The 10,963-nt window shown below is 50.4% G+C and overlaps 5 protein-coding genes across 5 annotated transcripts; 3 read left to right on the top strand and 2 right to left on the bottom strand.

Annotated features, from left to right (window-relative positions):
• Positions 1–683: 683 nt before the first annotated feature.
• On the top strand, positions 684–1,947 carry BDW74DRAFT_168808 (uncharacterized protein; the record flags this gene model as incomplete). Its single annotated transcript, XM_073726902.1, has 4 exons — positions 684–794; positions 868–1,263; positions 1,318–1,488; positions 1,585–1,947. 4 exons carry the CDS (start codon positions 684–686, stop codon positions 1,945–1,947), a joined length of 1,041 nt encoding a protein of 346 aa, XP_073582346.1.
• Positions 1,948–2,343: 396 nt separating this feature from the next.
• On the bottom strand, positions 2,344–3,902 carry BDW74DRAFT_179614 (zinc-dependent alcohol dehydrogenase; the record flags this gene model as incomplete). The annotated part of the gene is made up of 9 exons (XM_073729512.1): positions 2,344–2,528; positions 2,599–2,855; positions 2,921–2,971; positions 3,045–3,138; positions 3,192–3,272; positions 3,344–3,365; positions 3,414–3,495; positions 3,560–3,611; positions 3,671–3,902. 9 exons carry the CDS (start codon positions 3,900–3,902, stop codon positions 2,344–2,346), a joined length of 1,056 nt encoding a protein of 351 aa, XP_073582347.1.
• A 181-nt stretch (positions 3,903–4,083) lies between these two features.
• On the bottom strand, positions 4,084–5,612 carry BDW74DRAFT_155856 (ADP-ribosylation factor family protein). The gene is made up of 5 exons (XM_073724908.1): positions 5,281–5,612; positions 5,177–5,215; positions 5,026–5,109; positions 4,642–4,965; positions 4,084–4,589 (listed from the first exon to the last, which is right to left on the bottom strand). Exons 1-5 carry the CDS (start codon positions 5,353–5,355, stop codon positions 4,563–4,565), a joined length of 549 nt encoding a protein of 182 aa, XP_073582348.1. The 5' UTR covers positions 5,356–5,612; the 3' UTR covers positions 4,084–4,562.
• A 322-nt stretch (positions 5,613–5,934) lies between these two features.
• BDW74DRAFT_155859 (putative chromatin remodeling complex subunit (Arp8)) lies at positions 5,935–8,610 on the top strand. The gene is made up of 4 exons (XM_073724909.1): positions 5,935–6,165; positions 6,238–6,316; positions 6,390–6,798; positions 6,855–8,610. Exons 1-4 carry the CDS (start codon positions 6,123–6,125, stop codon positions 8,481–8,483), a joined length of 2,160 nt encoding a protein of 719 aa, XP_073582349.1. The 5' UTR covers positions 5,935–6,122; the 3' UTR covers positions 8,484–8,610.
• Positions 8,611–8,820: 210 nt separating this feature from the next.
• BDW74DRAFT_155860 (uncharacterized protein) lies at positions 8,821–10,817 on the top strand. The gene is made up of 3 exons (XM_073724910.1): positions 8,821–8,922; positions 8,988–9,323; positions 9,385–10,817. Exons 2-3 carry the CDS (start codon positions 9,059–9,061, stop codon positions 10,605–10,607), a joined length of 1,488 nt encoding a protein of 495 aa, XP_073582350.1. The 5' UTR covers positions 8,821–8,922; positions 8,988–9,058; the 3' UTR covers positions 10,608–10,817.
• The last annotated feature ends 146 nt before the right edge of the window (positions 10,818–10,963 follow it).

The raw sequence follows: 10,963 nt of genomic DNA on the forward strand, positions 1-10,963 counted from the left end.
AGCGTGCACGAGGCAAGTGGTTTTGGATCTGCGACATCGTTGGAGGCAATCTGCATCGGTTCCGAGGACCTGCAGACTAGTGCACAGGCTTGGGTACCAGAGAACAGCTAGCAAGTAGGAGAGCAGCGTGGAGACATGTGTGAAAATCGGGCGTGGAGAGCAGGAGGAAGAAGATCAACGGTCGGAAGACGTTTGGGGAGACACTGCATCGCCAGTATACGCGGATCAGCCAATCAGGAGCCCGCATTCCACCACACTTTGGCTTCTGTATTCCGTACGGTCAACGCCCTCGATTTGCCATCACGACAAATTTAGAGGATTCAAGTGGAGCAATGATAGAGTAAGGTTGACGTATCATTGCCTCTTGATAACGAGCTGCAGATGATCAAAAAATTAACTGGAAATATGTGAGCAATTGGAGTATATATATCTTAGAGTATCTCTGAACACCTAACTACTGGGTGATATTTACATTATCTATACATAGTATATAAGCTCTTATAGCTATCATTCTCATCATTTCCCAGGTCTCTATTTATAGACAGGGTCTCATAATTGGATAGCGAGCAATTAATCAGCAGTCAAGATGGGCGTTTAGCTACTAACACATCCCTGAGTCACATCTCCCTTCCTTTGTTTACACTTACATACAGACAGTAAAGAGCTTCTTCAGATTGCCTGCCATGGATCCCCTCAACTTCTTTCCAGCTGAGATAATTCACAAGATCATTCCCCACACAGCTGATTTTGTAGGCATTGAAAGTCTCCTAACAGCCTCACCATGGGTCAATGCTGTTTTCCTGGCACAACCAGAGAATAATCATGGTCGACTTGATAGCAGCAAACCCCATAGCCTCAATGCCGGAGATCAAGCAGCTGCTCCGAAATGTTGCTATCATATATAGCCCTTCAACAGACTGCTCGAGCCATGACCAGTATCGAGAGATGTGTTATGGTCCTTATGGGCAGAGTTCTGGCCGCAAGGCTCCCCGACCAAATGACCGCCGCTGGATCATTGCAGATCCTCCATTCACAGCCAGGATACAGCGTCTGGCATGCATGTGCCTTCACAGCATGCAACAGAAGTTTGTTTCCGCAGTGGTGAACTCTCAAGGGCCTTTGGTAGCTGAAAGGGCAGCCAAACCCATTTCTTGGATTGAAGAGTTCCGCGTATACTGGGTACTCAGGCACTTACAGCATTATTCCGCTTTCGTGGAGGCCTCGAAGGACCGTTGGGACTGGTTAGAGGACTATCTAAAGGACGTGAAACAAGACTTTACCTCCTAGAATCGTGTTCCTCGTTTCCTATCAGAGCAGATATGGACGGTATCGGCTATACTGGCGGACATGGGTTTGCGTCCTCTCTACCGACATCCAAGGAGACTCCCTCCGTCTTTCCGAGAAGTTGTAGAGGAACAAGAAGAAGAGTCCACGGCGGCTGCGTGGACAGTTTGGCAACACAACGGCGCGGCACAACTACCACTATTTGTTTCACTGACTCTCCCACCGAACCCTCACGATTACCCAATCTGAAACCCACCAGCAGTCCCCAGCGACAACTCTCGTGTCGAACGAAACTGGCAGCGTGCCCCGCGGCACCACATGAAGGAAACATTCGCATCAACGATGATCCACCCCATTGCTGAGCACTCCCAGCGATTTCCCGGATTCGCACAAGCTTCGCAAGACCTACGGCAAATACGCCCTTTCAGGCGTCTGGGAGTGACGATATGGGACAAATGGTGGATGTATTCTGTTGGGCTGTTGCAGGATACGGGCCAAACGAAGAAATACATCCAGACTCCGGACGGGGATATCATCGAGCAAGGCGTCGGCCAGTTGTCGCTGTACATTTTATGCTCGCGTTGGTTGGCTTTGGTCGGCAAGAGACCGCCATATTCGTGGTCCGCATTCGATACTGAAAAGAGGAGTGAGCTGGTTTGGTAAGTAAAGCGGCTCTGCTCCTTGTATCTGGGTCGACAGAATTGCGAGCAAGTGCTTGAGGCTGTCCAGACGTAGTGTACTGCTTCTTGACGATACTTCGCACAACTTTTCTGTCATGATTTGTTCCTAGACCCGCAGGCCTACTAAGAGCGATTATGCTGCCATGAAGACACTTGGACACCGCTTGTTATGCCTTGGAAGGAATGTTTCTATAGCCCTATTATCTGTGAGCTAACCCAACAAGGATCTACTCTATCAGAACCACAAGGGACCTTGGATTACTTCCGAAGGACTCAATGGATAGATCTTGCAACCGCATTTGCTGTTGTCCAACCTAGAACCAACCGACTGACTATATGTACACCCCCAGCTATCCGAGCTCCAAGAAGAACATCCTAATCACTCCGGAATCCGCATCACAGCCCTTCCTTCGATCTCAGACCTCCCGAGCCGCTGAATCACATCATCGATCTGGTCAAACTCGAAACACTCAATGTGAGCCTTCACCTCCCCAGCTACAGCCATCTCCATCAGCTCCTCCATCTCCTTTGCCGTTCCCGCCGAGTTACCCACAATCGTTAGACCTGGACACTGTCAGCTTCCCAGCCCCATGCCACCAAATCCAGAAGGAAGCTGGCAAAAACATTGACGCACCCTTAACAATCATATCAAACGGCGTTGTTGGCAGCCGGAACGGTACATTAGGAATTCCGACGCAAACAAGAACACCTAAACGTCGAAGCAACCGCATACTCTGCTCGTAGGCGGCCTCACCATTCGCTGTGCAGATGACGGCGTGAGCCCCCAGACCAGAGGTTAGCTGTTTCACGGCGCTTTCAACATCGTCAGTCTTGTAATCGAGGAAGGCTGTTGCTCCAAGAGAGAGACAGAGCTGTTTCTTCATTTCGCCGCTGTGGAGTTAGGGTTAGCAATTGGCACCGTGAGCATCGCATGCATATGGCTTGATGATACTTACCTGTCAATGGCTATGACCTTGAGGCCTTTCTTGACTGCGATTTGAACACCCCTGACGAGCTAAATTAGTAATTGGTCCCAATGATGGAGTATGGCCCGGCGAAGTCAGAGAGAAGAAAGCGCACATATGTCCCAAACCACCTCCGGCGCCAGGAAGAACGATCCAATCTCCTGAACGGGTCTTGGTTTTGATGATGGACGAGTACATGGCGATTCCGGCTACATAGGTCGTCAGTTAGGGCTCATAGCACGCTGGGTTAGAGACGGCGCACCGCACAGTAACGGTGCAGCCTCATTAGGAGAGAGCTGCGATGGGATTTTTGTTACGTGCACAGCAGGGCTGACAATGTACTCTGTAACAGATTAGAATTTGTCATGACCTGGGAATTCACATAAGACACAGAGAGGGAGAGGGAATGCATACGTTGAAACGTCCCCGGTACATTCTACAAACATCAGCTTGAGTCTATAATTTGCATAGATGGCCAACATACCGCACCAGCATTCTTCTGATTCGGACAAGCGGTATTGTTCCTCTCGCAAATCTCGCATTCGAGGCACGAGCTGTACAGCCACCTATATAAATCGAAACCCAACCCGTTACCACCAGTCAATGGGTGCTCAATAACCAGGAACATACCTAATCCCAACCCTCGTCCCCATCCAAGTCCCCTCATCCACACCCTCGCCAACTAGATTCATCACATTAGCCCTGACTCCGCCGTCACTGGCCCAAACGTGAAGATCCTACCTTGAACAACTGTACCAACCCCCTCATGCCCCGCAACATCCGTCAACATCGGCGTTTCCCCACGCACACTATGGACATCCGAGTGGCAGACACCCGAGAACTCAAGCTTGACGAGTAGTTCGCCTGCTGCGGGGACTGGAATTGGCCGGTCATGTCTGATCTCGAGACGGCTGGTAAGTGTTGCGCCGGTTGAGGGAAGGACGGCCGCGGTCTGAGTTTGAGGAGTCGTCATTGCGCCTTGAATTGTGTAGATCCTTGATCAATTTGATGTCCTGGATGCTTGGGGTTCTTACGGTGCTGGTGCGGGGTAGATAATTGAATGGGAGGTAAATGCGGGGAGGTGAGGTGTACCGGTAGAGAAAATACCGAGACTGTTCACAAGAGCTGGAGACAGAAATCAGTGGGAAATGAAGTCGGAAGGAGATGCCGCATGTATGTATACCCGTACAATGCGATTGCACGGAAAATGGGACGTTACTATCTCATGATACCCTTGCTGATAGGGTCCGATAGGGCCTCCGTGATAAGAAGACAGCGCAGTTGGAGACAATTGGCATTAGTAGCTCCTTCGACTCCAACTATGTTCCAAAGCCCGCCTGTAGGATGATGCAGTTCATACCAAATATACACCTGAGTATTCATTCACGCTTTCTAAAGCTCCATAACCAGTTCCAATCATAACGTATCAAGCCAGGCTCCATGTCATGCCAAACATAAGAAAAGCCAAAGCCAAGCCGAACCAACCGCCATTTGAATCAATTAGGATATTATGCTGATCTCAAAACTGCCATGTCAAAAAGGTATACTGTATAACGACATATACTCCGGAGCTTCAAATGCCGAGGAGGGGAATATTAAAAGGACTCTATCGCACGACAAAAGACGCCAGCGCTTATGCGTTTTCAGATTGAAGAGTTTGCTACAGAGATATTAGTGGGTGGTGGGTTGGGAAGGAGAGAGGGTCAACGTACCACCAACCAGTCCATACCCTCGTTTAGACCCTTACCATCGATGGCCGAGCAAGCCACGATGCTCCAGTTCCTATCCCGCAATTCACCGAGCTTGAGAGCTTCTGAAATCTCTCCCGCACCCTTCGCACCGGGCTGATCCTGTTTGTTGGCGAATACTAGGAGGGATGCCTCGCGCAGTTCTTCTTCGTTTAGCATGGCGGAAAGCTCGTCTGCTGCCGTACTGAGTCGTTCAACATCTGTAGAATCAATCACGAAAACGACTGCAGCAGTGTTGGCGTAGTAGCATCGCCAGTAAGGACGAATAGATGTTTGACCTCCAAGATCCTAGACACAAATTATAATGAGCGGGTACGTTCGTGGTTTAGCGCGCCATGAGGTACATACCCAGACGTTGAAGTTGAGGTTTCGGTACGTCACCGATTCCACGTTGAATCCGATAGTGGGTATCGTAGTCACGACTTCGCCGATCTACAGATACTTATTGTTAGAGGGATCTTGAAGAACCGTGCAGTGCTATGGTATAGCGAAAACATACCTTAAGTCTGTAGAGAAGGGTGGTCTTTCCAGCATTGTCCTGTGCGATAGGTCTCAGTTCCGCATTCCCAGAGATGCTGCTAGTGACCAAGGCTGTTGACGTACAAGTCCGAGAATAAGAATCCGAATCTCCTTCTTTGACCAGAACAAGGACCAGAGCCGCGATAGTGACCCTCCCATGATTGTGTTTGGTGGTGGATGCGGCGAGATTCGGTGACAGCTTTCAACGGAGACCGATGGTAAGAGCCGATGGTAAGAACCGACTACGTCGTTTCGGTGGGGAGTCGCAACAAACGGGGAGATTCGAAGTATTGAATAGAAGTTGACCGCGACCGACAGACAATTTAAGAGATAGAGGGCGTGCTTTGTGTCAGCGGAGGATGATCGATGAAAGTGACCTAAACCCCAGAACTTCGAGGCAGCTGATTAATCGCAGGGGCGGCTGATCAGTTGGTCAAAGCTTCTGGCTCATATTCAGGGCCCTGGGAGTTGCAGTGAGTGCTACTGTTGCTAAGTAAGATAGAATTTATGGTGATACAATTAACGTGGATTATCTTTTAAGTTCCTTCTCCAGAACTTGTAGTACTTTAGCATAAGAGTTGTGGTGGTTGTTGAATGATTGTATGGCGCACCCTGTATACTGCCTTCACGCTATGCCTCTTGGGGCAATTCGCCTGTGCAGCCCGGAGAGTATGGAGAACAGTCTGTCTTGGATGACTGTAAGAATACTCTTTCTGTCTTTATCTGTACCTCCTCATCCTTGACACTGTGCCCCTCCCACCCTCATCCATCGCATTTCGCCATTTCCCCATCATTTACAGTAACTGAAACCGGATTCTTCGATACGCGCGACAGATCCCTTGACTGTCATAAATCAAGCTGGTCCGATCTCCGGCGTGAAGCAATTCAACCAAGATTGATACTGAGTGCGCCACTAGCCATACACAATGGTTGGCAAGAAATCTGGGAAGGCGCTCCTGCGCGATGAGGGTTAGTCTCACAATTATCCTTTACCTACTCTCGTCGCTGCGCTGTATCATGCCCTAACTTCGCTCTTCCCAGGTCTCGAAAGGACGGACAACAATATGGATCTTTCCAGCTGGCCTGTGATCCCCGCAATCAATCAGAAAAACTACTACACGTGCGTACTCGTTCCTCGGCTCCGATAATACTCAATTCGCCCTTTGCTAATTGCAGGTTCTCCTGGTTCGCAGTGACTACCTCAAGCGCGACGATCAATACCTGGCGTTCAGGCTACAAAATGAAGAGAACCGGAATCGGATGGCCAAAAAGGCCAAAGACCGCGATCGCGCTATGGCTATGGAAAAGACGAATGACCTAGGCATCCCAGAGCCGGAGGCAGAGATGGACGGTGACACAAATATGGACGATGCCGAGGAGGCCGCTACGGAAGCGATAGGGTCAAAGGTCGTCGTTATCCATGTAGGTAGCCAGAACTTGCGCATTGGCTTATCTAGCGATGCACTGCCCAAGACTCTTCCTATGGTAATAGCGCGAAAGTCAACAACCAACGAGTCTGAAGACCAAGAGGAGCCTCGCCCCAAGAGGTTGAAGCTGGATGACGGCTCGGAGATGGAGCCGGAGAAGAAGTTTGGCTCAGAGGTATGCCCTGGATAATTCATTCTTAGACTTTGACTCCGTTGCCTAATTCTTCACAGTTCTCGTCGCAGTACACAACTATGATGGCAGATCTCAAGACGCACATGCGACAGAACAAGCGCCGAACTTTGCCGAACTCTAAGGAAATGGTGATCAACTACAATCGTCGAACCGTGCCAGAGACAATCTCAGAACACAATGATCCGATGCGAGTCGAATGGACCGAGATCCCAGATCCTGCGCCTGAATACATCGTGGGACAGCCGGCTTTACGGATACCGGACGAGTCAAAGCCCCGTTACAAACTCTACTGGCCGATGAAGTATGGTTGGTGTAATGAACAGGACTATGACAACAGGCGACTTTTGTTCCTAGATGTTTCGATCATCTTAGAGGATGCGATCAAAACCCAGCTGGGACTCACAAGCAAGAAGGATTGGCCACAGTACTCCTGCGTATTTGTTATTCCGGACCTCTTCGACAAAGCATATGTCACTCAGATTCTCGAGATGCTCATGAGGGAGTTCTCCTTTGCTCGGGTGTGCTTCATCCAAGAAAGCTTGGCGGCTACCTTTGGTGCTGGGTTCACGTCGGCCTGTGTCGTCGATATTGGCGCGCAGAAGACGTCAATATGCTGCGTGGAGGAAGGCATGTGTGTCGAGAACTCACGAGTGAACCTGAAATACGGTGGATCCGATGTGACCGAGCTGTTCGTCAAGATGATGCTTTACGATCACTTTCCGTATGAAGAGATCAACCTCTGGCGCAGGTACGACTTTCTGTTAGCTGAAGAGTTGAAGAAGAACGTATGCACCATGAACGAAGCCAGTGTTTCAGTACAAGTTTTCGACTTTCATCTCCGAGTTGCTGGCCAAGACACTCGCAAGTACACATTTAAAGCATACGATGAGGTGCATCTCGCCCCAATGGGTGTCTTCCAGCCGTCGTTGTTCGACAATTCGAAGAAATTAAATCGGCGCAGAAAGCTGATCGCTCGCTCTGTGGACATCTACGATGGCCAACCGAATGACCCAACCTCCGCCGCCCAGTCCGAGATTCTAACAGCGATTGCTCCCGCATCCTCTGATAGCCAAGTCAACGGCGAGGCTCAGACGAGCGTGCCAGATGTGCAAGCAACCCCTAGCCGCTCGCAACAGCTGAATGCCCTAAGCCGCGTTCAGGAACACGAGGCTACCCCTCGCTCATCTGTCGCTGGCTCTCCTGGACCCGAAGGCACTCCGCAAGCGGGAGGTGCCCTCACTCCTGCACCCGGAGGACAGAGCCAGAACACGTCTCAACCCCGCGCGCCCACTGTCGAGGAGCGGGATGATATCCTTCCGTCGTTCCCGTTGGACAAGGCAATCCTCACGTCGATCATGCATGCTGCTCGATCAGATGACCGCAAGATGCGAGACTTTCTTGGCGGTATCATGGTAGTTGGTGGAGGAAGCCTCGTCGGCAATTTCCATCTGTTCCTGGAGGAACGCCTTCAGCTGCTACAACCGGGCTTCGCCAAGGAGATCATGATCGGCACGCCTCCTAGAGACCTTGATCCACAAGTGGTTGTATGGAAGGGTGCCAGTATCTTTGGGAAGCTCAGTGGGACGAACGATAGCTGGATCAGCCAGCTAGAGTACGATCGTCTAGGCCACCGTCTGCTGGCGTACAAGTGCATGTGGGCTTATTGATTTAGAACGAATCATTCCTAATGAGTGTTCTTGGGCCAGGAATACTCGGAAACTAGAGAGCGCCTATTTACGATTGTATCTTAATTTATTCTTGGGGAATTCCAATCTATTGCTATACCATATCTAAGTATATTCTCCAACTCTGCTTGCATAAAGATATGATGGGGTGTGAATGGCCCAATAGTCAACGAGCATGATATTTCTCCATACTCCCAGGTCACCTGTGCACTAACCAGAACCTTCAGGCGGTCGAATACAGCAGAATGGCTCCTCTCCCCGGTAAGTTTGCGCGCTGTCCAGCCCCATTGTTGACAAGAGCAACCAATAACTTGTGCTACTTCTTGTACAGCACTCGACTCGGTCAAATCTGTCGCTGAAAACGCGGACGACAGTGTCATACGGGACTCGAAAATCCTCTCAATTGACCTTCCAGCTTAGAGTATGTCTCATCGCAACCTAGCTCTGGTCGTCGAGTAAAGCGCGATACTAATGCTGCATTGATAGCTTGCACTCCGCCTTGCTCCCAAACTCAACAAGTCGCTCCAGGTACCGCTACTGAAGATCGCGAAAACGATATGTCAAAGTCAAAGGACAGCGGCTCCTCTGGGGGCTTCCACCAGGAATACATAGCTTCTCTGCGCTACCGAAATGACCTTCCTCCGCCTGACATGCCCCCGAAGTTCCTCGACATCCCGCACGATGGCCTTGAGAGATTTCTTACTCCCGGCTTTGCTTCTAACTTGGGGCGGCGCGAAGAGCTGAACATCGATGTTGATGCTGAAGGTGGTATGCCAATTGATCTGGTTGGTATCCCGGGATTGCATCTCGGGGATGAGAGTGGTACGTGTATCTTCTGCAAGCTGTGCTGCGAAACTGCGTGCTAATACGGTCTTGAACATAGCGATCATGGCGCCGGAAAACCCAGACCCAATTGACCCCGCTGACCTACCGCTTCTTCTGACGCTCGATCAATTGAGAAACCCGGCCCCCAAGAATGCCAATGTCAGTTTCCTGCGTCGCACACAGTATATCTCCGCCGGAATCCGCGCCCCCGATGGTCCCAAGGTTAACACGCCCATTCGCCCTAAACGCTTTGATAAGAAGTCTCAAGATGACCCTACATATATCAAGAAGTATATTATGAAGGGATTCGACATTGCCTACCCGGAAAGTAAACATATGGGAGAAGATACGTTAAGCCATATCAAAGGACATGCTCCGACGAAGCTTGAGCTGGAGGCATGGGCTCAACCTGTGCATCCGGATAACCCAAAGCTAAAGCCCGTTGGTTACTACCCGCTTCTGCCAGACCTACAAGGATTTCCGGACCCTGGTGGGTTCGTGCAGTTCAAGTTCGATAAAGCGCCCATACAAAGCTCCGGAGGCAAACGAGACGAGCGCATGGATGTTGCGTTGTTACATGCGTCCAATCCAGAGGAGCGCGTTATGCAGGAATACGCCACGAAGAAAGCCTTGCATAAGTCCAACCCTAACCTGTACCCTGATCCTGGCTCTGTTCCATGGGATTACGATCTATTCCTACCCGAGAAGAAGGACAGGGAATCTGTGAAACACATCCGCGCGACCCTTGATTTATCGAACCCTGACCGCGACGATGAAAGCCTCTACACCCACGAGGGGGCCGACAATATGAAGTTCCATCGCTATGATCGCCAACGGACCTACGCCACCAACTCTCAGACCCTCGGAAATGCTCAGAGACAGACAGATATTGCTTTAACACTCTACGACCCCGCCGAAGCAAAGAGTAACGGGGCTCCGCAGGCCCAGAAAGCTGCCTATTACTACACGATCCTCTCAAAAACACGCCTGAAGCCCGAGCGGTCACGAACTATCGCCCAGGCAGGTCTTGCCCCCACGCAGCCAACGACCAAGGAAGATCAGGTTCACCAGATGCAAGTCGTGGTTCGCGACCCGGGGGAGGATGAGGCCTACAAACGCTCCACCTGGCGCGGCGTTATCGACCCTAAGTTCGCTAAGACAATGCCCCCTCCACCTCAGCCGGCTGAAGAGCCCGACTCTCAGGAAGTTGACGAGGCGAACGCCGGTTCGCAGCCCCAGGCAGACGAAGACGATGATGCGGATAGAATGAGCGACGATTGATTTCGTCATTTCAACTTCTTGTCTCTTCTACTGTGCTATACCTCTTGCGACCAACGAACCCTTGACGGTCTCCTACTACATGGCCCTGTATCAATATACTCTTGGTCCTCAACTGTTAACCTGATCAGCCAATTGGCTTCGGGCGGCAAAAACAGGCGTTTTGCTCGTTTGAATGGCATCTACTGTACCATTTTTGGGGAATTGGAGTTCAGCGAATATCTTTTTTTTCTTTCTTGTTATGTACTCAATAGTCGTCCAAGACTATTACTATCTACAACCCAACACTATGTTCATACACCGAACATAGCAAAGCAATGCACACCCTTAAAATACCTCGTTCACTATGTATACATTTT

This window comes from Aspergillus multicolor, assembly GCF_047715735.1.
Source record: "Aspergillus multicolor strain CBS 133.54 unplaced genomic scaffold BDW74scaffold_18, whole genome shotgun sequence".
NCBI classification, from domain to species: Eukaryota; Fungi; Ascomycota; class Eurotiomycetes; order Eurotiales; family Aspergillaceae; genus Aspergillus; species Aspergillus multicolor.

What these genes read in the sequence shown, in the direction of transcription:
- BDW74DRAFT_155859 (XM_073724909.1), top strand. Translation starts at nt 6,123, where the DNA reads ATGGTTGGCAAGAAATCTGGGAAGGCGCTCCTGCGCGATGAGG. An exon ending in AATCAGAAAAACTACTACAC is followed by an intron (nt 6,317 to 6,389) that starts GTGCGTACTCGT and finishes CCTGGTTCGCAG; the next exon opens with TGACTACCTCAAGCGCGACG. An exon ending in AGAAGAAGTTTGGCTCAGAG is followed by an intron (nt 6,799 to 6,854) that starts GTATGCCCTGGA and finishes AATTCTTCACAG; the next exon opens with TTCTCGTCGCAGTACACAAC.
- BDW74DRAFT_155860 (XM_073724910.1), top strand. Translation starts at nt 9,059, where the DNA reads ATGTCAAAGTCAAAGGACAGCGGCTCCTCTGGGGGCTTCCACCAGGAA. An exon ending in GCATCTCGGGGATGAGAGTG is followed by an intron (nt 9,324 to 9,384) that starts GTACGTGTATCT and finishes TCTTGAACATAG; the next exon opens with CGATCATGGCGCCGGAAAAC.
- BDW74DRAFT_155856 (XM_073724908.1), bottom strand. Translation starts at nt 5,355, where the DNA reads ATGGGAGGGTCACTATCGCGGCTCTGGTCCTTGTTCTGGTCAAAGAAG. An exon ending in CCCTTCTCTACAGACTTAAG is followed by an intron (nt 5,110 to 5,176) that starts GTATGTTTTCGC and finishes AAGTATCTGTAG; the next exon opens with ATCGGCGAAGTCGTGACTAC. An exon ending in AGGGTATGGACTGGTTGGTG is followed by an intron (nt 4,590 to 4,641) that starts GTACGTTGACCC and finishes ATATCTCTGTAG; the next exon opens with CAAACTCTTCAATCTGAAAA.